This window comes from Nasonia vitripennis, chromosome 2, assembly GCF_009193385.2.
Source record: "Nasonia vitripennis strain AsymCx chromosome 2, Nvit_psr_1.1, whole genome shotgun sequence".
Lineage (NCBI taxonomy): Eukaryota > Metazoa > Arthropoda > Insecta > Hymenoptera > Pteromalidae > Nasonia > Nasonia vitripennis.
In genome coordinates, this window is record NC_045758.1 from 3,261,545 (window position 1) to 3,285,347 (window position 23,803).

The following is a 23,803-nucleotide window of genomic DNA, read 5'->3' on the forward strand; positions in this document are numbered from 1 at the left end:
GTAGCGCCGGCGACGGATCGAAAAGCAAAGGAGAGCTTCGTCTGTCTGTATACGGCGATCTCGCGAGAGAACAAACCCGTTATTCCGTCGAGACGAAAGTGTAAACTCGTTTCTGCGACGACGAGGCGCGAGAGCGAGTGCATGCATCGAGAGAGCGCACTTTATATATGGGTCAAGTTAAATTTACTCTTCCAAAAAAAGTTTCTCTTTCGTTGCACTCTCCTTTCTTCGGCTCGAATTATTTGACTTTTCACATTCAATTATAGACATACACATGATACAGAAAAAAAATTAAGTGATGATTATTATTGGTCCCATTGTAATATAATACAAGCTATGTTCATGCATGCCATTGAGAGGTGTGTACAAGTATATAGACATAAATAAATGAATAAACAAAGACATATTTGCTGTGCACATAATGGAATACACGTGCGAATTTCAGCAGCTCCTCTCGAGAATAATATATAATCCGCGTCCGCTTGAGGAAAAAGAAGAGCGTCAAAACCGTGTCCGTGCGGAATTCTCACGGCCAGCAGCAGCGCGCGAAACGCCATCCGTGACGACGACCCCCGCGAGGATTTTCACCTCATCGCGCAGCGAGCGAGCGAAGGAGAGAGAGAGAGAGAGAGAGAGAGAGAAATAGATCGCCGAACTAGAACTCGAAATGTCGGTCGGCGGCCGTCCGTCGCCAACTTTTTCGGAGCCTCTCGCTTCTACGCTCTATATATATATATATATATATACACACACACGCTGCTAATCGAGCTCATTGTCAGGGTGAATCGCGCGAGCGCGAGGCACATTTTTCTAGCCCACTTCGAGAAGAACGCGTCTACGCGTATTATACGTATTGAGAGTATAAGACGCTCCATTTTCCAGCGATAACGGAGTCCGGGGCCGTTATTTGCGCGATCGGCTCGCGATGATCACCTTCCGAGAGCATGACGCTCTGTATAAGATATACTGGTTTCTAGGGACCGGAACCGCCGGCGCCTTTTTTTCGAGAGCTCGAGTGGGATGAGGTTATTACACGCGGGACGAAAAATCGGGACTTGACTCATTTCATTATTCGAGGTTAAGTGAAATTCGCCTTTTTCGAGAGAGAGAGAGAGAGACACTTCGGTTAGAAGTCCGACCGGATTGAAAGCACTCGCGATGCACTCTCAAAGCGTCTCTTTTACATTTACGAAACTTTCCGTTTTACTCGAGTTGACACACATTGCGAATATTTATTTCTTTTTCTCTTCGAGAAGTTTATATTATCCCGCCGAGAATCTGGAAATCGTCGCGCGAGCAATCTCACGCGTGTGTCTTTATGGAATCTGACGGTAGGCGACGCGCATTTCACGTTCTCGTGACGTTCCTTCACGGCTAGTTTTTCTCTACGCTCTAAAAATTTAGGTAAAAATAACAGGTTTCCTCGCAGCGACTCGTTAAAATCAACGATCTTTTTTCCGACCTCCTAGATCCGCAACGAAAATATGCGCCGAAAGGCATCCTACCGCTCACGCGAGTCTAGAGTCTAACAACGGCGGCGCGTCGTCCGATTGATAGTCGGAAACGCGATTGTTCGCGCGTCTGCTGCGGCTAAACGCTCGCGCGCGCGGAGCGTGCATAGATAATAAACAAGCGTTGTGTGCTGCAGCCGCGGAGCTTTTGCGTAACGATTACGAAACCCGATTCTGCATGCGCTAGCCGCTCCGTTATCGTCGCTTCGAAACGGGCTCATTTTTCACGACGATTTATTTTTTCTCTCTCCTCGTCTCGGAGGAGAGCCCAAGGTGACCCGAAAATCCAAAAAGTCAACAAACGTTTTAGCGCTCCGGAAATAGACCGCTGTAGCGAGCTGTGCTTCTCTCTTTCCGAAAACGCGATTTCCCGAATGATGAATAATGATTCCGAGAGAGAGAGAGAGAGAGAGAGAGAGAGAGCGTTTTTAATCAGGCACAGAGCCGATCGCTCGGAACGACGGGAATAGTCGAGCTATTGGAGCCGAACCGACTCTTTTTTCTCTCTCTCTCCCGCCTCGGGGCCAACCGATCGATCTTTTTCTCTCTCCGCGAAACGCGCTCTCGTTCACTCGATATTGTTCTCCCTGAATCGCCGGCTGATGGCTCGAGGTGAAAACGCGCGACGATTTTTTCCCTCCGCCTAACACTCGCCTCGGTCTCGTTCTCACGGACGGCTCTCGCGTGCGCCACGTGCGCGAATTATTCAAGTTCACGGCCGACGTTAGATAACGGCTCGATTGGCTGTTACTCTGTAGCATCTCTCCGTCCTCTCTTAATCTTCCGCGTGTGCAAGCGTATACGTCTCTGTGTATAATTATGAAACGAGCCTCGCGCGTGACGCAACATCTCCGCGTTGTTGTGCGAATTATTGGGAAAAATACGGGGCTGCTGCGAGAGAAAGAGAGATAAAGAGTCCGAAGCGATATTTTAAAGTGCGCGCGGAAACTAGGTCAGAACGCGTGGACTTTGTCCGCGGCATTTTTCCATGACACTGATAAAATCCAGGTAAGCGTCCATTTGAATAGTCCTTGGCGAGCGAGGGCAATATTTATTCCTTGTAAATAATCCTGCGTGGCGGCCGGCATAAATATTTGCCGCGAGGACTATATCAATCCGTCGAGCGGGCGGCGATCAAAAGAACGACAGCACACACACATATACAGTACGAAGATTCACTCGACAAAATTCACTCGATACGAGTGTATTATGGACGAGGAATTCCACACGCGTGTCCTGCCTCCTCTATGCTTATATGATTTCAGAGAAATACACAGGCTCGCGTTTCGCTCGGTGATTTTAAAAACGGCTTTCACTTACGCAAACTGCTGCAGCGCGAGACAATGCACCGAACGAAAAGCCGCATTTTTTCGACTAATTATACACACCGAGAGAGCGCTCATTTACTCTGCAAACACTCGCCACAACTGAATAATGCAAAACGTACTCGTAATCAAACGAAGAAGCCCCGAAAGTTAGCCCGTAATAATAAATCAAGCAAAAGCAGATTTTATCGTGCAAATCCGTCGGGAAAAACTCGCGGAAGATCGATTGGAAGAGAAAAAAAGAAAAATCGCGCGGAACGCGGAAACGGCCGTGAAATCCAAAGCAAGACACCTCGACTGAGTGACTGGATCCAACAGCTATTATAGAGATGCAGCGCTGATAGAATGCGAGATATGTATATACACTGATAGAGACACATAAAAAGAGATGCCAGCCTATGTATACGATAGATATACAGGAGATAGAGCTGGATAGAGAAGATATGTATAGAGGTTCTGCGAGATCTGACATGGCTTACCTTCGGCTGAACTTGCGAGAAATTTCCCGTTGGCGGAAAAGTCCATGTCGAGTACGGGGGCTGTGTGGCCTTTGAGCGCTCCGACCATCCAGGAGTGTGTGAATTCCTGCTGTGCCTCGCGGCGCTTCTTGTTCTTGCTCTGGCGTTTGCTGCTGCTGTTTGTTGCACCACCTCCTGGTGGGCCGCTCACCTCGCGCTGATAGATCTGTTTCTTCTCCTCTCGCTCTGTAACATCTGAAAACGGGAAACATGCTTTTAGTTTACGTTCATCGTAACGGAGTGAAACTAAATCATGTATATCTTATATAGCAACAAAAACTCCCCCCAAAAATACGCTCTCGACTTTTCTCCGCAGCGTATAACGGGGCCACTTTCCTGCATTTTTTTTAGGCTCATCGCTCGCCGAAGATAACGGAGCGGCGAAAGTTTCGGACGCCAGTTTCAAACCCCGCGTCGCAGCGCTGCTGCTGTGGTTCCCCCTTTTCGACGTCTCTTAATGCGTCGTGTTCCGGAGAGCGTTTCTCTCTCTCTCTCTCTCTCTCTCTCTCTCTCTCGTTCTCGTTTTTACGATTCGTCGATCATGAGAGAGGCCTTGTATTATCGCGATCAACCGAAATTTACAGGCCGAGATCAGTCGCGCTGCACGAAGGTGGGCTTGTGTGGTTTTAGAATATGCTATGCAATAAGCCGTGGATTTTATGTAAACGAGAGATTTTTATCGATCGTCGCCGGAGTGTAATGGCGTTTTATACGGCTCGTTGGAATTTTCACCGTGTATAATTACCCTCAAGGATGATGCGCTCTGAATCGGAGCATTTTTTTACGAGTGGAGAGAAACGCGAGGTTGCACATGGCTATGCACTCTCTGTATTTAATAGAAAATCGAACAAAAAAAGCAGCGGCTCATTTACGAAAACACACTCGAGGCAGAGGACGCGCACTTGGGTAAAGTGTAAAAATAATTTCTCGGCGAGTTCGCTCTTTAAAAAATAAACGCCGAGAGAGAGAGAGAGAGAGAGAGAGAGAGAGAGAGAGAGAGAGAGAGAGAGAAAAGTCGCGCGAATAAACACACGCGCACGCGCTCGTAAACAGAACCTTGAAAAGTGGACGCGCGAAAATCAAGCGACTCATCCATACAAACAACAACCGAAGCTACAAAGCTGTGCGTGTATAATCCGGAGCGAAGAGAGAAAAACGAGACTCGTATTGGTCGTTGCCGACGGAAAAAGAGTATACAGCTCGCAAAAAAGGAGCGAGAAGACGTTTTTGTCGCGTTTCCTTGCCTTGGCGACCTTGGGAATTAAAATTCTATACGAATGGACGCGGACCTTCGCACCTCTCGTCCTAGGCGCTACTTTACACATAAGCGTGTACGAGAGAGACGGAGAGACGCTGTACCGGAACAGAGAGTATTATGCGCGTGCTTGACTTTGCGCACGGAGTGACCGCGTTTTAATGCCCGAACACGACGTTGCACGATTCGTAATTCGCCGGCGTCGACGGACTACCAGACAAAGCTTCACGTTTTGCTTTTTTTACACTGCGGCAGACCCAATGAAGTTTTCCCGCGCTGCACGTGCGAGTTTGTAAACAAACGAATTCCTCGATGAGGTGGCTACACTGTGTGTGTTTGCGTTTTCACAACGCGGTCGACTCGTGCCGCGTTTTTATCATCTGCAAGAGCGAAACACTCGAAAATATTGCAGTAGAACAAATCTTGAGAATATACACTCGGCGAAGGCAACGAAAATTGATTTACACAAAGAGAACACGAGATGGAAGAGTAAAACAATGTAGCGTCAAACCTGCTTTCTTTTTTCTTCTATTTACTGTCGTCCACACGAACACAGTCGATAAATGAACCACAGGATGATGGCAGAAGACTCCAAAACACGCTGCACAGCTCCGGTTATAACATCCACGCTCGAGGACGCGGAGAGTTATGCTGAGCCGAAATATTCCTCCTCTAGGTTATGCAGACACGCTGACACTGACGCACTGGCACTAATGTTGGTACTCGTATCGTACACGACACTTGCTCTCTCCGAAATGCGACTGATCTCTTCGAGCGTCGCTCCGAAAACTGGCTCTCAGCACAGGGTCATGCCCTTATAACGAGTACTACGGGGTAACCCACGCCCTCTGGTAATCGCCTCCCACCAATCGGAGGGTGTTATTGAGGCCCCGTAGCGGCAGCAGACCCTTCCACCCTATAGGCTCTGATTTGGCTATCTCTCTCTCTCTCCCTCTCCCCCCCCCCCTCTCTCTCTCGTGCGTTAAAGCAAACACGTGAGTCACGATGCACCGCAACGTGCGAGTGCACTCTCCCGCCTTTAGTTTTTTTTTAATTTTAATGTAAGGTTTAGTTTGGCAATGTTACGTTGTACTCGAGAATGTCGAGTTTTTTTCCGGGATTGTGTATTTCGCTGCAGGTCGGTAAGGAGAGCCGAAGCCGGTTCTAAATTTGTAGCGCCGTTATTTACGGAGAGCTTCAACCTTGACCCTGCCGGTGTATGCGAGTGCAACAAGCTTGGGTGAAATAAGGACGCTCGAACGTGTGACGCCTGGAGTCGATCAAAGAGAGCGATACGCAACCCTTATACTCTAGCGTGATTACCCACTTTGAAACAGTGTCGCTGAGATTGAAAAATACACACGATGAGGCGACTAATTTTTAAACACACGATATAGCAATTTATTATTTTATATCGGTCGGTTAATCGCTATACATTTTATATAATAATAAAAATAAAATACTTCGACTAAATTACGATAATCGAGCGGGGGAAAAAATTTGTAAACGACGAGAGAACGCTTTAGCGACATGTGCAAACATCGAGAAGTCGGGGAGCAACAACCTGCGTTAAACCCTTCGGAATTTTCGACGTTACCGACAATGACAATTGCCCGATCGAACAATAAGAGAGAGAGAAAATCTGCGCTCCGCAAAACTTGCTCCGTATTTATAGCGACTTATAAATAGCAGGCCAACGCGGAAAAAAGAGAGGGTATATATATATTTATCAATCGGGGCTTTTATCTAGATTCTACTCTGGAAACCTGCTAGATTTGAAAAATCTCGGTAGTTTTCAGGTACTTTCTCGGGAACGCTGCTACCAGGGGACCGCTTATGCATAAAGATTAGGAAGCTGTGTGTGTACACGGTAATTTTCTCGCCTCACAAAATCAACCGATTAATCAGAACATTATCTCCCCAAGAAGTTTCTGGGTTATCTCAAGGCGTAACTGCAATGTCATTGCGGGTAAAGATCGATACGAATAGCTGACGCGCGTAAATCGGGAAATTTATAACTGTAGTTCAACAAACTTTGTACGTTTTATGTCGTTTCAAAAATATTCCTCGATTCGCATGAATGAATTTACCGTCTCGCTCTCTCTCTCTCTCTCTCTCTCTCTATCTCTCTCACTCTCTCTCTCTCTCTCTCTCTCTCTCTCTCTCTCTCTCTCTCGCGCGCGCGCGCGCGCGATGCACACGGAGAATCTTCCTGATAATAATGCTTCAATATTTACTTGGCGCTCTCTCGCGAGATATACTATGTCTCGCCTTGAGTTCACGGGATTACAACAATAAGCTTACGACAAAAAACGAGCAATAATCAGTTAAGACTGTTTTCTTTTTTATTCCGCTCGATTTACAAGACTCGCAGCGGCGCTTCTGCCCATATGCAACTTATCGCGCTGGGGCAGAAGCCACAAAACGACAGTATAAACAGGAAAGGGGAATCTTGCGCGCGGCTGAGGTAAAATCAACTCGATAATATAATAGGCATCAGAAGACGCAGGCCGATAATGTCTAAAGTTTCGTGGCCGCGTGATAAGGGGATTTGCGGACCGCTACCAGTCTCTCTTGATATAATTAACAAACAAATTGACGCAAGTCTAAATGAGGAGTGATGAACTCACGGTGCGTGCGGCAGGGAAGAGTTGAGTAGGAACGAACGTTCGATGTACGTTTACCTGCCTTATTTTGGGTACAGCTGTTTTTTCGACCAACCATATATTTTGGCGCGAAGAAGCAGAAGCAGCAAAATAAGCTTAAGCCGTTTACTCAAACGTAAGAGAGGAGACGCCAAAAGTTTCCGCCTCGCCTCACCGGATAATAATTTTTACGATATTTTGAATTCATTGAATTAATTAGTTCAAATTTCGCTTGCGTCATACGCGCGATCTCCGTGATATTGTGCTCTCGTCAGAATTATTTCATTTGACTGACGTTTGCCGAGCCGCAGTGCGATGATAAACTCCGCGTCGCTTCTCGGAAAAGAGAGCTTCCTTCCTATACACAGCGAAATTTTCCGAGCTATAAAAAATTGCGAAATATGTCTCTCTCTCTCTCTCTCTCTCTCTCTCTCTCTCTCTCTCTCTCTCTTGGTAGCCATACGTACGAGAGCTAGAAAGTATATTTGCAAAATACCAACATCATGCGCGCCTAGATACGAGTAGCTAAAAAAAAAATGTTTGCAAACAGTCACAGCAAGTATAAATTATACCCTGACCCAGGCGTGATTACCCACTTTGAAACAGTGTCGCTGAGATTGAAAAAATACACACGATGAGGCGACTAATTTTTAAACACACGATATAGCAATTTATTATTTTATATCCGTCGGTTAATCGCTATGCATTTTTTATAATAATAAAAATAAAATACTTCGACTAAATTACGATAATCGAGCGGGGAAAAAAAATTTGTAAACGACGAGAGAATGCTTTAGCGACATGTGCAAACATCGAGAAGTCGGGGAGCAACAACCTGCGTTAAACCCTTCGGAATTTTCGACGTTACCGACAATGACAATTGCCCGATCGAACAATAAGAGAGAGAGAAAATCTGCGCTCCGCAAAACTTGCTCCGTATTTATAGCGACTTATAAATAGCAGGCCAACGCGGAAAAAAGAGAGGGTCTCGCGTTTATCGCGATTTTTCTCTAGCGCATAGCGACGAAAGGCAACCGATTTTAGCATCCCTAACTCCCGCATAAAAAGTGGAGCAAGGAAAGAGGGGGAGGAGCAGCAGGCTTAATGATCCATACTTCGTAAGCAGAAGGCGGAGTGCGACGGCGCCGTTCATTATACGACCGAAGCGACGAAGACGGAGCCAAAGTGGATGAGTCCGCCGACTGATAGGTCAAAAGGGATTTCGGACCCTAGCCATAAAAGCGGTTGAAGCGGCATGTGCCCGGGGTATTACTCGGATATGTCTACCTGCGCTGCGGCGCGCGGATTACTTGGTACTTGAAAGCCGAGCAAAGTATAAATTATACCCTTATCCAGGCTACAGTATGGTACGTATGGGTCCACTACGTATCATAAAGTGCATCGCTGGAAATCGCAAAACCGCAATAAAACTATACAGCGCACCCTGACAGAGAGCGAAGAATGCGCACAGGCTCTTTGCTCGCGCCGAGGCAAAATCTATTATGTATATTCGAATATGAATCATAGATGTTGTCTCGAGCAACAATCTGCTTTAAACCCTTCGGAATTTTCGACGTTACCGACAATGACAATTGCCCGATCGAGCAAAAAGAGAGAGAGAAAATTTGCGCTCCGTATTTATAGCGACTTATAAATAGCAGGTCAACGGGAAAAAGGAGAGGGACTCGCGTTTATCGCGATTTTTCTCTCTCGAGGAGAAGAGGAGCAAGGAAGAGACAATAAACCTTTCATCCTTACTAGCGCATACCGAGGAAAGGCAACCGATTTTAGCATCCCCAACTCCCGCATAAAAAGTGGAGCAAGGAAAGAGGGGAAGGAGCAGCAGGCTTGATAATCCATACTTCGTAAGCAGAAGGCGGAGTGCGACGGCGCCGTTCATTATACGACCGAAGCGACGAAGACGGAGCCAAAGTGGATGAGTCCGCCGACTGATAGGTCAAAAGGGATTTCGGACCCTAGCCATAAAAGCGGTTGATGCGGGAGGCAAAATCTATTATGCATATTGGAATATGAATCATAGATTTTGCCTCGGCGCATGCGAAGAGCCTGCGCACATTCTTCGCTCTCTGTCACGGTGCGCTGTATAGTTTTATTGCGGTTTTGCGATTTCCAGCGATGCACTTTATGATACGTAGTGGACCCATACGTACCATACTGTAGCCTGGATAAGGGTATAATTTATACTTTGCTCGGCTTTCAAGTACCAAGTAATCCACGCGCCGCAGCGCAGGTAGGCATATCCGTGAAGAACCTCCGGGCACATAGCTGTAATGCCGCTTCAACCGCTTTTATGGCTAGGGTCCGAAATCCCTTTTGACCGATCGGTCGGCGGACTCATCCGCTTTGGCTCCGTCTTCGTCGCTTCGGTCGTATAATGAACGTCGCCGTCGCACTCCGCCTTCTGCTTACGAAGTATGGATCATTAAGCCTGCTGCTCCTCCCCCTCTTTCCTTGCTCCACTTTTTATGCGGGAGTTAGGGATGCTAAAATCGGTTGCCTTTCGTCGCTATGCGCTAGAGAAAAATCGCGATAAACGCGAGAACCTCTCTTTTTTCCGCGTTGGCCTGCTATTTATAAGTCGCTATAAATACGGAGCAAGTTTTGCGGAGCGCAGATTTTCTCTCTCTCTCTTATTGTTCGATCGGGCAACGTCGAAAATTCCGAAGGGTTTAACGCAGGTTGTTGCTCCCCGACTTCTCGATGTTTGCACATGTCGCTAAAGCGTTCTCTTGTCGTTTACAAATTTTTTTCCCCCGCTCGATTATCGTAATTTAGTCGAAGTATTTTATTTTTATTATTATAAAAAATGCAGCGAATAACCGACCGATATAAAATAATAAATTGCTATATCGTATGTTTAAAAATTAGTCGCCTCATCGTGTGTATTTTTTCAATCTCAGCGACACTGTTTCAAAGTGGGTAATCACGCCTGGGTCAGGGTATAATTTATACTTGCTGTGACTGTTTGCAAACATTTTTTTTTTTAGCTACTCGTATCTAGGCGCGCATGATGTTGGTATTTTGCAAATATACTTTCTAGCTCTCGTACGTATGGCTACCAAGAGAGAGAGAGAGAGAGAGAGAGAGAGAGAGAGAGAGAGAGAGACATATTTCGCAATTTTTTATAGCTCGGAAAATTTCGCTGTGTATAGGAAGGAAGCTCTCTTTTCCGAGAAGCGACGCGGAGTTTATCATCGCACTGCGGCTCGGCAAACGTCAGTCAAATGAAATAATTCTGACGAGAGCACAATATCACGGAGATCGCGCGTATGACGCAAGCGAAATTTGAACTAATTAATTCAATGAATTCAAAATATCGTAAAAATTATTATCCGGTGAGGCGAGGCGGAAACTTTTGGCGTCTCCTCTCTTATGTTTGAGTAAACGGCTTAAGCTTATTTTGCTGCTTCTGCTTCTTCGCGCCAACATATATGGTTGGTCGAAAAAACAGCTGTACCCAAAATAAGGCAGGTAAACGTACATCGAACGTTCGTTCCTACTCAACTCTTCCCTGCCGCACGCACCGTGAGTTCATCACTCCTCATTTAGACTTGCGTCAATTTGTTTGTTAATTATATCAAGAGAGACTGATAGCGGCCCGCAAATCCCCTTATCACGCGGCCACGAAACTTTAGACATTATCGGCCTGCGTCTTCTGATGCCTATTATATTATCGAGTTGATTTTACCTCAGCCGCGCGCAAGATTCCCCTTTCCTGTTTATACTGTCGTTTTGTGGCTTCTGCCACAGCGCGATAAGTTGCATATGGGCAGAAGCGCCGCTGCGAGTCTTGTAAATCGAGCGGAATAAAAAAGAAAACAGTCTTAACTGATTATTGCTCGTTTTTTGTCGTAAGCTTATTGTTGTAATCCCGTGAACTCAAGGCGAGACATAGTATATCTCGCGAGAGAGCGCCAAGTAAATATTGAAGCATTATTATCAGGAAGATTCTCCGTGTGCATCGCGCGCGCGCGCGCGCGAGAGAGAGAGAGAGAGAGAGAGAGATAGAGAGAGAGAGAGCGAGACGGTAAATTCATTCATGCGAATCGAGGAATATTTTTGTAACGACATAAAACGTACAAAGTTTGTTGAACTACAGTTATAAATTTCCCGATTTACGCGCGTCAGCTATTCGTATCGATCTTTACCCACAATGACATTGCAGTTACGCCTTGAGATAACCCAGAAACTTCTTGGGAAGATAATGTTCTGATTAATCGGTTGATTTTGTGAGGCGAGAAAATTACCGTGTACACACACAGCTTCCTAATCTTTATGCATAAGCGGTCCCCTGGTAGCAGCGTTCCCGAGAAAGTACCTGAAAACTACCGAGATTTTTCAAATCTGGCAGGTTTCCAGAGTAGAATCTAGATAAAAGCCCCGATTGATGCATATATATATACCATATAAATTTATCTACAATGTCTCTTGAAGGGGAAACATGATTTTTAAGGTGCACATTAATAGTGAAAAACTAACCCTATACATGCATGCTCTCATACATGACAGTATGTACAGTATTATGTACTAACAGACTTTGTATTATTCAAGTACAATTACTGTGTAAAAAGTGTCATCGATGCACTCAAAGTCACCAATGATGAGGTTTGCATAGGTATTTCAATCTCATCAGTATGCGAGCCAGTTACTCTCAACCACCAAATCTTTCATAGTCATGGAAAATCCATGATATTAAAGGTGGATGTCTGTTCTTTTGCGTTAAGACTTGTTCAATTATTTAGAAACAGACTGCCATATCAGTTTTTACTTAAGTCTTGGTTTGGCTTTTCACCCTGAACCCTATGGCTTCGGCGTCAAAAAATACAGGTGAGTCTATACATGAAAGTTGAATTCATATAAGCTATAATGAATTGAACTTAATATACAGTTTCAATATGCCGATACATATTAAGTTGCAAAATTTCAGCTCTCTAGGTATGATAGTTTTCAGGTGAGAGCAAAATCAAATTTTATTGATTTCGATTACTTTTTTCACAATTTTATTTAGGCTCTCATTTGAAAACTATTATACTTAGAGAGCTGAAATTTTGCAACTTAATCAGCGTAGAAACTATGCATATTTCTCGATGGATTCTGGGTTTCATTTCTACCGAGTCGCTAGGGAACAGGCCGGAACTTATCGGCCATTTGCTACCAGGGTCATATTTCGGACAATGTGTACAGACAAGGCGATGACTGTTTTGATACTCTCCGCGAGACGGACAGCGTAATAAGGATTCCGACACCTTCGACGAGATGAAAAACACTCTTCGCTAGTTTACGAGGTGTCGCGAGGCTAAATTTGTTTATTCCGATGTTTTGTCGCGAACGCTTACTTAAATTGCTTTTTTCTCTATATTCATATTTCTCGCTTTTTACATACACGTAAAAATGGGAAAGGAGAATGTGTCAAGTGTGGAAATTGCCTATTTCGATATTGACTCATTTGCCTGGGTAATATTAATGTTCGTTAAATTTTAAAAAATAGCAGGCTTCAAACATGTGCGCGAACGGATGTGGCGAGTGCAATAATTATTACGCGTTGCGGTTATATTATAATAACTTGCGCGAGTTGGGTGATTTCTCTCAAAAGAGAAAAAATAAACATTCTAGACCCAAGAGACGCTCGAAATTCCTAGAGCAGCGACGTTACATCGATGATTCCGTGTCACCGACGACGACGAGAGCCACAGAGTCACCTTTAAATATAGCCGGCTCTCTGCTCGCGCAAGAGGCCATCCGCAAACAACAACGACTCTCCTCGTGTGTCCCATGCAGAACAGTGTCCCGATAAAAAATTTCTCATTCTACGCGCGGCTATAATATAATAATTATTATGCACTCTCTTTTGAACATAAGAGCAGTAACAACAACGCCCGCCAGGGAGCGTGCGCGTAGCCTCAACGCACCGCATTTAGCCTGCCGCAGCCGCAGAACCCACGTGTAGCTCATATTGCACGGACACGTGTCCTCATTCGCTCTCCCTCCACTCTTGCTGCATTCGCACCAGACTCGCTTTCTCCTGTGTTGTATACCTATATAGCTGTCACTTCGCATACTGTATCACTCCCCCCCCCCCACTCCTTGCTGCCGCTTATCAAGTGCATAGACACGCATACACACACAGACACACGTAGGCGTTTATTTATTAAGGAGCTGCTGCCGCTAAGGTCTGCAAGATATACATAGGAAGAGGTGGAGAAGAGTAAGAAGAAGAAGGGAGAGGAGCCCGCCGCACACCGGGCAGGAAGTGCAGCCGTCCGCAGCAACTGGCCGCCGCTGCCGCACTTCTCCCGAGAATATTATACTTATTATTATATTCACTGTCATGGCCTGCGGTTCTCGCTCTCTCTCTCTCTCTCCCTCTCGAGAAGCACGAGACTTTATTTCGCGTTTCCTTGTATAGGTCTCTCTCTCTCTCTCTCTCTCTCTCTCTCTCTCTCTCTCTCTCGGCGGATACAGATGCGCAACGGAGAGGCGATGCGGTTGTGATGGAACCGAGCGAGGCTTTCGTCATTTGGCCGGCGACGCCGTTTTCTGCACACGCTCGCACATAATGTGACTCCGAACCGTAGTACTATTTTTCCGAGAACTCATTTATCGGCGATACACGCGATATAGACTCGTAATAAACTCAATTAAAGTTCAACGAGTTTTTGATAAAACCCCGGGAGTCACGCTCGATCGGAGATACGATTTTCCACTTCGAGTGTCCGTACACCCGTAAAAAAAAAACTGAAACGCTACCTGCGAGTTTTTTTTCTGTACACATAACAAATTATCAGCGCACCGCAGGCAGTCGTGGAGCGAAAAAGGAGAGACCGGACGGCAAAAAACGCCTGATTCGATTACACACCGTATTACAATACGCAGCTTTGGCAAAATCTCGTCTTCCTCTCTGATAAAGGCGAAAACGACGACTCGGTCTCTCTATACCTAGATAAACAAACGAGGCGCGCGCACAAAAGTCGCGAGAATAGAAAGACGGGCTATTCTCGCATTTGAAATTCAAATACGCATCACACAGCCGGCTCTCCCGCGCGTTTTCGAATTTCAAATTCCAAGCCCGTGCCCGCCGCTAGTGTGTGTGTGCGTGTGTTTCAAAATCGCCGGCTTTCTATACACGCCGCGCTCGGCGTCAGCTTTAAAAAAAGCCATCGCTCGCCTACTACTTTACTGCCTCGCACCGCATCTAATCATCGTCCGCGCGCGATCATTCTTTGAATCAGATAAGTTAAGTCATCGCCGGTGCTCCGGATTTTTCTGGCAGCGATTTCGGAGCGCATACTCACGCACACGCACACACACACACACACACACACACACGGATAGAAGAGCATCGAACGGCATCCCGTTAGAATTGCCTTCTACATATAACGTATATATACCGCTCGCGAAATCCACGCCGCGCTCTGTCTTTATCAAGTCAAACACAAGTGCTCCCGGTATATCTAATCGCGGCTCGATGACATGAGCGTGTAAAAGGTACATCGTGCTCTGAGAGAAGAGTATACGGGTAGCCGGTACAAAGGCCGAAAAAAAAACCTCAGCACGCCGGTTTGCTCAGCTGCGGGAGGGGAACAAAGAGTCTTCACAGACGTCTACCCGCGGTGTCGCTGTCCTTCGGCGACATCCTACACACGCGGGAGGAGAAAAGGAAAATCGGAAGCGCGGCGTGCCAGGCTCTCTCTCTCTCTCTCTCGCGCGCGAAGACGAGAGAGAGAGAGAGAGAGAGAGAGAGAGGTATGCCGCTGCGCGCGGAGTATCGATCGAACCGCGTGCTGCTGCAAACACGCGCTCGCGAGAGTGTGAGGGAGAGCGAGCCGGGGAAAAAGGAGCAGAGGAAGTTGATACTTCATCTTCCCCCCGTCGAGAGAGGACGAGTATATAGCGTAAAGGTACATGATGCAAGAAAGGCTTACTTTTGCTCGTAGTCTCAGAAGGTCGCTTGGCGGCGAGGTTTTGGCGGCGCTTGCCTGCGCTGGCCAGGTAGTAGCCCAGGAAGCCGAGCACACCGCCGAGCAGCAGCGTGCCCAGGACGAACGCTACCTGACTCTCCTCCATGACTTCCTCTTCCTCTTCGCTGCGATCGCGTATAAATTTTACGTAACTTGTCGAGTCGCGCAGCGCAGGAGAGAAGAGAGACGGAGCAAGACACACGCGTCGCGTATAAAGGTTAGGTTGTTCCGGCGCACTGTTTCGCACACGCACTGCGCGGCGGCTCGCGGTGTCTCTTCTTTGCGGAACGAGAAGAGCAGGAGCTGCCTGCGCTTATATTGCACTGCACGCGAGCGAGCGAGAGCTGCGTGGTGAGAGCGTGGTGTATATAGATATATGTATGGCTACCGCTGTGTGTCGCGCGAGCGCGCGCGGACGAGCAACAATCCGGCAACTACTGTCGCGGCGGCCAACAGTACTCGCTGGTAGTGGTGTCGGCAACGAGCACCGACTGCCCAGACTCGAGAGATGGCCAAACGCACGCTTGCCGGATGATACTTGCTCCGATTGGCGAACTCGTCAGCCCGGAGGGAAGATGGCGCGAATTGGCGGCTCGTTTGAATCTTATACTATCCCGGGCTCTACTAAACATCCTTCCTCTCTTCTTCTCTGCTTCCCGCTACTGCTGCTTCTTCTGACTCTTCTTCTTCTTCCGCTGCGTAGCTTCGCTGGCGCTGCTCGCTTTTCCGCGCGAACTTCTTATGTAACTGTCAGCGCACGAAAACTCTCTGAATTCTCACTGTCTCTCACGCTCTCTCTCTCTCTCTCTCTCTCTCTCTCTTACTCGCTGTGCGTGTCTTCTGTATCTTCTTCTTCTTACTCTTCACTCGCTGCTGTTGCTGCACCTCATCCTGTCGAGCTGAAGGAAGCGAGTATAATACAGCGACTGACGCGAGAGCCGTGTGATGCCAGGATGAGCCTGAGAAAGCGACTGACGACGAGTCTCGAGTCTCGACTTCGAAGCGACGCACGCGTCTCGCTTTACGTGTTTGCCGGGGCACGGACTATTAGATGCTGCGGTTAATACGCGCGCCGCGCGCGCGCGCTCGCTCGCTCGCGGCTACCCCCACCGCTGCCGCCTCGTTTTCTCCGCGCAGTGGCGGCGCTTTTTTCCCTTTCTCCCACTACACTCCGCGTCCCACTATAGACTTCGGCGGATAAGAGAGGGAAAGGGTACAGCTCTCCCACCAAGCGGCTCTGCCTCTTCTTTTTTGCTCCGTTTCTTCTGCCCCTGCGCTCGTTTTTGCTTCCGCTGGTGATGCTGCGCACGCGGGAGTCGAATTCTTAGCGGCTGTCTCGGAGCGCACCTGCGCGGAGGGATTCCCCCGTCAGATGAGTGTGTGTGTGTATATATATAGGTGTGCAGCGGGAGATTTGAATTCCGAAGGCTGTGACGACATATCGCTGAGAGATCGTCTTCTCATTAACTATACTCGTTATTCGGTGAGTCAGGGATTTTCGATAGTTGTCGTACTATTACGTGGGTTTTCCTTCTTTGCTCAGCTGATTTACCGCACCGAGTGGCGCCCCAGTTCGTTGTTTACCATCGAATCTCAATGATAATGGATTTTCGAGGAACACACAAAATAAACCTAGACGATCGAGAATCGCCAAGATTCTCAGCTCTAATTGACTCAACACTGACGTCATGCGCGCGAGCAGGCCTCGAGATAAACGCGGCTCCATAAAAGGAAAAGGAAACATAAAATTCGCGCGCACTCTTTAAAATATTCACTCGCCGTTGTCGCGTATAATTATATCCTTAGAAGCTTATATATAGGCGCACATTCTCGCAAGAGCGAAAACGACAGCTCTCGCACTTTATTAGTCCGCAACTATTCTAATAAACCTGCGCGGTAATTAGAGGCAAGGTCGAGTCCGATGCGATGCGAGAATAAAAGGAGCACTTGCTCGTATTTATCTTGTCAGTTCTTATCTATTAAAATATGTGCGCGGCTTATACGCGGCTCGAGATTCGGGAAAACATACATATAGACCGCGCGATATAGAATATAATCTACCGACGATTTTCCGTCGATCGATAAGGGAGACGTGATCACGAAAATAGATGATGTCTATAATAGCAGAGAATTCCCGAAGCGAAAAATAAAACGAGCCGCAAGCGCGATGAATAAGCCTGCGGGAGGAGGCTCGCCGATCGATGACGCGACGACGAGCGACCACGTGGTGTGTGTATCGTGAAGTTCAGCAGTCCCTCTCTCTCTCTCTTGTCTTCGCCGCAGTTAAATATGTATACAAAACGGGGGGAAGTATTCCTACTCGTTTCTATACGCACGTTTTCCTCTTCTTTTTTTTTTTTTATCGACGAGTATACGTAATCGCTCTGCGCGTTATCTCCCATTTATTCTCGACTTAATTTCCCGAGATTTGTTCCTCGCGCCGGTCTCGATTTGCAATTATAATCGAATTATTCTCGGATCAGACGTAATTCGCGTGCGAACTCGTGTAAACGCGCGTCGACGTTCCTGAAAGCGAGAAGTGCCCGCGCGGGAAAAGCAATTATAGACATGCGTGCGGAGTGTGAGTGTTTTTTTTTTTAATTGTTACGTGCGTTAATTGCGGAATCAAAGGTGTATCGGTCCCGCTTCTCGTTCCTTGAACTGTGCGAGTTTTCCAAAAAATTATAAACATCCAGGCGTCATCGGAGGTGAATAATTATTTGGCGGTGTGTCGTGCGCGATATCGATTGTCAGGCGTGTTTGTGTATGGGCAATTGGTTACAAGGTTCATCGGATGTCGAGCTGCGGAAATACAAGCGAGTTACTCATCGCTAAGCAATCAATCAAGTGTAATCCAAAGTACAAACGACGATTTGCTCAGCGCGTAGGTATAGCTCTTTGGAGAGCACAAAGGACACGTATGCGAGGGTAGAAATATAACGTGTTCTCTCGCGAGGATGACGAAACCCTTTCGCCATTCGTAACAATTTGATGAAATATCTCGTCGGGAGGAGAAATCTGCCTACTCACTGGTCACTTCTCCCTTTCCTTTTTTATTTACTTTTACTGCGCGCACTCGCGAGATATCCTCGTACAACGAGACGAAACGTGCATCTCATGCTCTCGTACGCGAGTTTCGTCACTGTTTCATTCTGCGTGCGTACGTATAAAAATGAAAAATCTACTTTTCCGAGGAAATTTCAAGTGCGTATCGATTTCTCGCACGTAAGCCGCGTTAACAATAAAATGTGTAAATCTCTATCACGTTTATAGTCGCGTAACAATCGAATACCTGGAACCGAGACAGAGTGTGTTTTCCTTCAATTGCGATTGAGCATGTATAATATATAATAAAAAAGCGTGTATGTTTGTCCGCATATCGAAATAACTCGGCGCAGTCGTCATTATTGAAATACTCGCCGCGCAAATGACGCGCGCGCGCGCGCGCGCATATAACACAGCTGTAAAAAAACGTACAAGAGAAAAATACTTGATCGCCGGCGCGGATGCAGATCGAGAAAAAAAAATCGAAAAACCCATTGTACACGCTCTTCCGAGAAAGACTTTCGCGAACGATGCGAGTCCGATGAGTCATCCGGATCTGTATTACCGATCGCGCTTTTTACTGCCCATGGATCACTGGAGAGGCGCTGATGCGCGCTTCGCGGAATCGATCGCGATTCTCCGAGAAAGCCCGAGCGCGGATTTCCCTCGTGTCGCACCGGTTATGTGAACACTCAGCTGTGCACGGGCTATTCCTAATCAGTATTTTGAATCATGAGGCCGGTAGCTGTGACGCATAAGGCGGGAAAAACGGGGAAAGCTCGTTCGCGCCAAAAGGAGACGAGAGTTTTTACGATGTGCTTCGATGCGCGCGTGTGCCGATGAGATGCACGGGGACGGTTTTTATTATAGGAGGAAGCTGGATATTTTTAGAGGCTGTGTGTTGTCGGTTCCGGGAAATTTTTTCTCTTTTCAGGAGCGAGGAATATGAAGCTTTGCTTTCGTTAGCCACGCCATGAGTTGTTGAACGAGAAGAGACCGTTGAAAGCAGTCATTTCGATCCTCGCTGACACGTACTGCAAATACACACGTGCGCGCGAATTACAAGTATATCCTCTAATCCTTGGCGTATCCGTATATAATTGCATCAGATATGTCAGACGTACGTACAACAGGCATACGGCACACACCGCAAAATCGGCGTGTAAATACGCAGTCAGTCGGAAAAGCGAAGAAGACGCGCGGTGGTCTAAGCGACGCTCCGCGAACCGGAAATATATAACAGCAAAAAGCCGTACACGTGAATTATTACAGCGAACGAAATAATTGCACAAGAGAAAATCCTCTCCCGATTGTGTTCTATTTTTCCGCGCGATTATATCATCCGGTCGCGTGTGCGATAACGATTTCGTCATTTTACACCAGCAGCAGCAAGCACCGTAATAATAGCAGCCGCGAAGTTCGTCGACAAGCTGGAATTATTCTAATTCGAGGCAATAAAAGTCAGACGCGTCGAATTCATCAATTCATGTTTAACGGTACACAGCAATCCTCCTTATTAATTCCCAGTCGATGACTCGCTGCACGTCGCCGTTGCAAATTTAATTACGAAGTCCGATCGGAGCCGACCTATTATACGATTCGACGTTTTACGAGTGCAGCGACATCGCCCGCGCTCGGCTATCAGAAGTAAATAAAACATCGGCGGCGCCCGGTTGCACTGCTGCAATGCAGACGTCCGAGTTGCTTATTGGCGAAACTAGGCCAGACTGACGTTGTGCTCTGTGTGTATGTGTATATAAAGTTTTTTAATATCCGATGCTCTATACGTGTACTGTAACGAAATATTAACTTCTTTTTACGATACCGCGAGAACCGAGTGTATATAAATCCGATTACGCTTTTATTGCTATATCGAGGAAAACAAAATTCGAAGAATCGTGTCAGCTGATTAAACGCTGATCGTAAGCGCTTCTATAATAAGCGCACCGGATATGCTTTTATTATTTACGTGTTTGCCGAACGATACGAGAGTATCGTCCGGAAGTGTAGTCAAATATGAGCTGATCCTCTCTAATTATGCCAACTAATTGGATTTTTCCAAAGTGCAAATATTTGAACGTTGATACAAACATATATAGCATCACTGACTCACACTCTCACCCCGGCGTCTTCGATAATAATTCGCCTCCAAAAGCGTTATACTTATTTATATATCTCAGCCCGCGCACGCAATGGCAATATCTCAATCGTCTCATCTCACGCACGAGAGCTGTTTAAACGCGCATCTCTCCCTCTCGCGGATGTGCGATTTTTGTTATATAGCACCCCAGCCTAGAGAGAGAGAGAGAGAGAGAGAGAGAGAGAGAGAGAGAGAGAGAGAGAGAGAGAGAAGTCAGAAACGTCAGTCCCGTTAGTCCGAGCCTATAGAGTTTCGAGTATCTTCCGCATTGATTTCCATAATTAGACTCGAAGCGCATATCCGACGCTCTCTCAGTGTGTGTATATCTATATACACGTATAAGCTGGGCGAAAGATCGACGGCGCAGCAGCAGCAGCAGCAGCAGCGGCTATATATTCGAAAAGGAAAATACTTTGTTTACGATCGCGTTCGCCTTTTGCGGCACACGAGACAGCCGCGCACAATGAGACGATTGTAAGTCCGTTTTCTTCTCGGTAAACTGCGGCAGCTCTCGGGGTATATATCCGAACATCTGCAACTCGAGCTGGCTATATAAGCTGTGCAGCTAATGCCGATGCTTTTTTCCTCTCTTGCCGATGACCGCTGCGCGCAAAATTTCCTCGAACGACCCTCGAGAGATAAGCTTGAGCAATTTTCTCGCATAATAGCTGCGATCTCTTGCAGTCGGTGCGAATTCGTGTATAAGGTTACAATAAACTAATGAATTTGCAATCAAGGTGCTGCGAGAGTATTAAATTCAATTAGCGATTTTTTGTCGATCTGCGCATGTGCTACAGCGTTCCCTTGAATTTTCCATGTAAAAGACGCCACATAGCTCAAGCAGTTATATCATATGGAAGTGGGATATTTATAATATTAATCCAGCTGAAACGGATCGAGAAAACTACCTAAGAAGCCGCCCGCTGACGTCAGGGTTATTGTAATCGAGTTTGCACTGACGAAAAAGCTTGTGTCAGAATACTCATCCGCGGGAGTTTAATCAAACAAGCGGCAGATAACCGATCAGTCGTCCATATACAGATAGGAATGCCGCGTATTATCCCAACGGATGGATATTACCTATCGACTAACCAGTTCACATATATAGAGTGAAAAAGATCGTCCCGCTATTATCTCTCCCGGGATATAACGTACACATAAACGGCGGTCGCTGCTCCTAATCGCCGGATGATCGCACGTACACACACACACGTGCGCAGATCGCGTAATCCCTTTCGGTAATTCCAGCCTGTGTGCAGCGGCAAATGGGAGAAAAATAGCCGCGAATGGGGCAGCAGCAGCGGTATATATACACGGAGGCGCGGAAACCTCGGCAGCAGCCCAAGATGCGTGTTAAATCCGTTAGGGAGCCGCTGCCGAGTAATACTCCGTTACTTTTCCTCCTTTATAATCTGGCCGCTGTTGGCTGCGCCGGGGCGTCCTCGATTTTCGAAAAAGACGCTCTCTGACACACTGCTGATGCGGCGCGCGGAGTTTCCTCGCGGGATCGACGGGACGTGTACACGCCGTGTGTACTATACAATAACGGGAAAGGCGCCAGGTGAGCCGCCGCCGCCGCCGCCGATGTTACGAATGAAGCGCAGCAGGAGGAAGAGAGGAGAGAACGTGTACTTGTGTGTGTGTGTGTGGGGGGGGGGGGGGTGTTTCCTCGAGCGAGCGAGTGAGAGAGAAAACCCGTTTTGCCTACGGTTCGAAATTTCCAATTAGGCATTCATAATTTATCCCCTCGCAACGAGCATCGTGTGTGTGTGCGCGTAATCGCTTATGCATGTGTGTTGTGGAGAGAAAGAGAGGTTACGCAATGCTTTAGTGGAGAGAGTTTTTTTTTCGGCGGGGTGCTATATGGTCGAGGCGCTCTGGGAAGCAGCGATGAAAATATGATAATTCTAATGCAATTTCCTGCGCGCAGTTTCGTTTTTGCCGCAGTAGGACTGCACCGGTATATATAAATGCCATTTATTACGCGCATGCAGCACGAGAGCCGTATACGAGTACTGGCTTTTTACGCGTTAGATGCTTCTTCTATTTATCGGAGGATTTTTTGAACAAAGGGTGAAAAGCGCAAAAGCTGAGTTGGGAAATAAATCTTTTGTCCGACGACGAGGAGCGTTGACAGTACGCGTTATACGAAGAGACACATATACACACACTATCGTCTCGACACAAAGCCTATAAGTAATCGGCTATCGAGCGACATTGGACGTGCGCTAGATAGACAATGCGCCATTTCACAAGAAAGAGAGAGAGAGCGGCTACCTTCGGATTGAGATAACGTCCCGCGCGTTTGCGCTGCATACGCTTTTGTAATGTATAAGTATAGACGAGAAAAAGAAGTATAGCCGATATAATAACGTATACGACTTTATTGTTGAAGCTGCTCTCTGTGTGGCGAAAAATAATTTGACCACCACAGAGTTCCACGCGATAAGGGACAAGCTGCGGCGGTTCTGCGTCTGATTCAGCGCGCCGTAACCTTGAAAGGTTGATGACACTGGGCTTATTTATACGAGATAGAAATAAAAGATCTTGGCAAACAAGCTTAAAAGCTCTCGGCTGGGTGTATCGGGCGGAAATTTATGGAAAACTATTGCGAAACCTAAAATTCGATGAATCAATTCTTATGAAATTGTTCCGTCTGTAAGCTAGTATATATAGTTTGTCAAAGATAGTGATATTCTTCGATTTACATTAGAAAGCTCGCGGACAATAAAAATCTCGGTATACGACAGTGTCAAACTTTCTCCAAAAGGAATAAAGCGAATTTTTCTTAACCCAAGCGAAAAATGCCCCGGTTTTATAACTGCCGTATAAAAGGACAACACGTCGGTAACGGTATTTTACGGCGTCTCGGAGAAATATTTACAGCCGCTGAAACAAAAATTCGAGACAGCCGTAATGATGAGAGAAGATAAAAGCGCAACGGCTTTTAGTGTGTGAGCGTGATGAAATGAAAAGTGTCAAGACTCGTAGGATTGATACACGGAAGTGATATAGTAATGCGATTAATTGATACAACTGTAACGTAAAATAGAAATAAAACTTTTCCACAATGTATAATTCGTGCGCTGATGAAATAGATTAATTATACGTCTAAGGTGTATGTCCTGAAGCTTCTAAAGCGTACAATGTATTAGAAATGCACTTTATAAGGCATGTTTGGATAGCAGACGATTAGTCGAGTCATCTGGACGTGGCTAGATAAATGAGAGCAATTGAGCCTGTCGGTGTACCAATAGTTAAGCCATTAATTCATTTGTACTTTCAGGCTGATACTATAATTCCTTCTAAACTAATCAGTGTGTACACACAAACACGGCAGATCAATGGACAGTTAAAGAGTAGAACCGACATATATTTCTATAAA

General features: G+C 46.6%; 2 protein-coding genes across 7 annotated transcripts in view; one reads left to right on the forward strand and one right to left on the reverse strand.

Moving 5' to 3' along the window:
- LOC107980666 (coiled-coil-helix-coiled-coil-helix domain-containing protein 2-like) overlaps positions 1-23,803 on the forward strand; it is a 130,859-nt gene that overhangs the window by 89,364 nt on the left and 17,692 nt on the right. The gene's annotated exons all lie outside the window — the stretch shown is intronic.
- The window catches only part of LOC100679575, a 43,244-nt gene that overhangs the window by 5,868 nt on the left and 13,573 nt on the right, over positions 1-23,803 (reverse strand). For 3 of the 5 annotated variants that reach the window (XM_031923546.1, XM_031923545.1, XM_031923548.2), the window contains one exon: positions 3,316-3,549. In XM_031923546.1, the coding sequence (XP_031779406.1) occupies positions 3,316-3,403 (88 nt within the window). In that variant the 5' untranslated portion in view covers positions 3,404-3,549. Of the gene's footprint in view, positions 1-3,315; positions 3,550-5,120; positions 5,542-15,197; positions 15,374-23,803 lie in introns of those variants that run through there. The other 2 variants (XM_032597226.1, XM_016981791.3) reach the window with 2 other exon arrangements.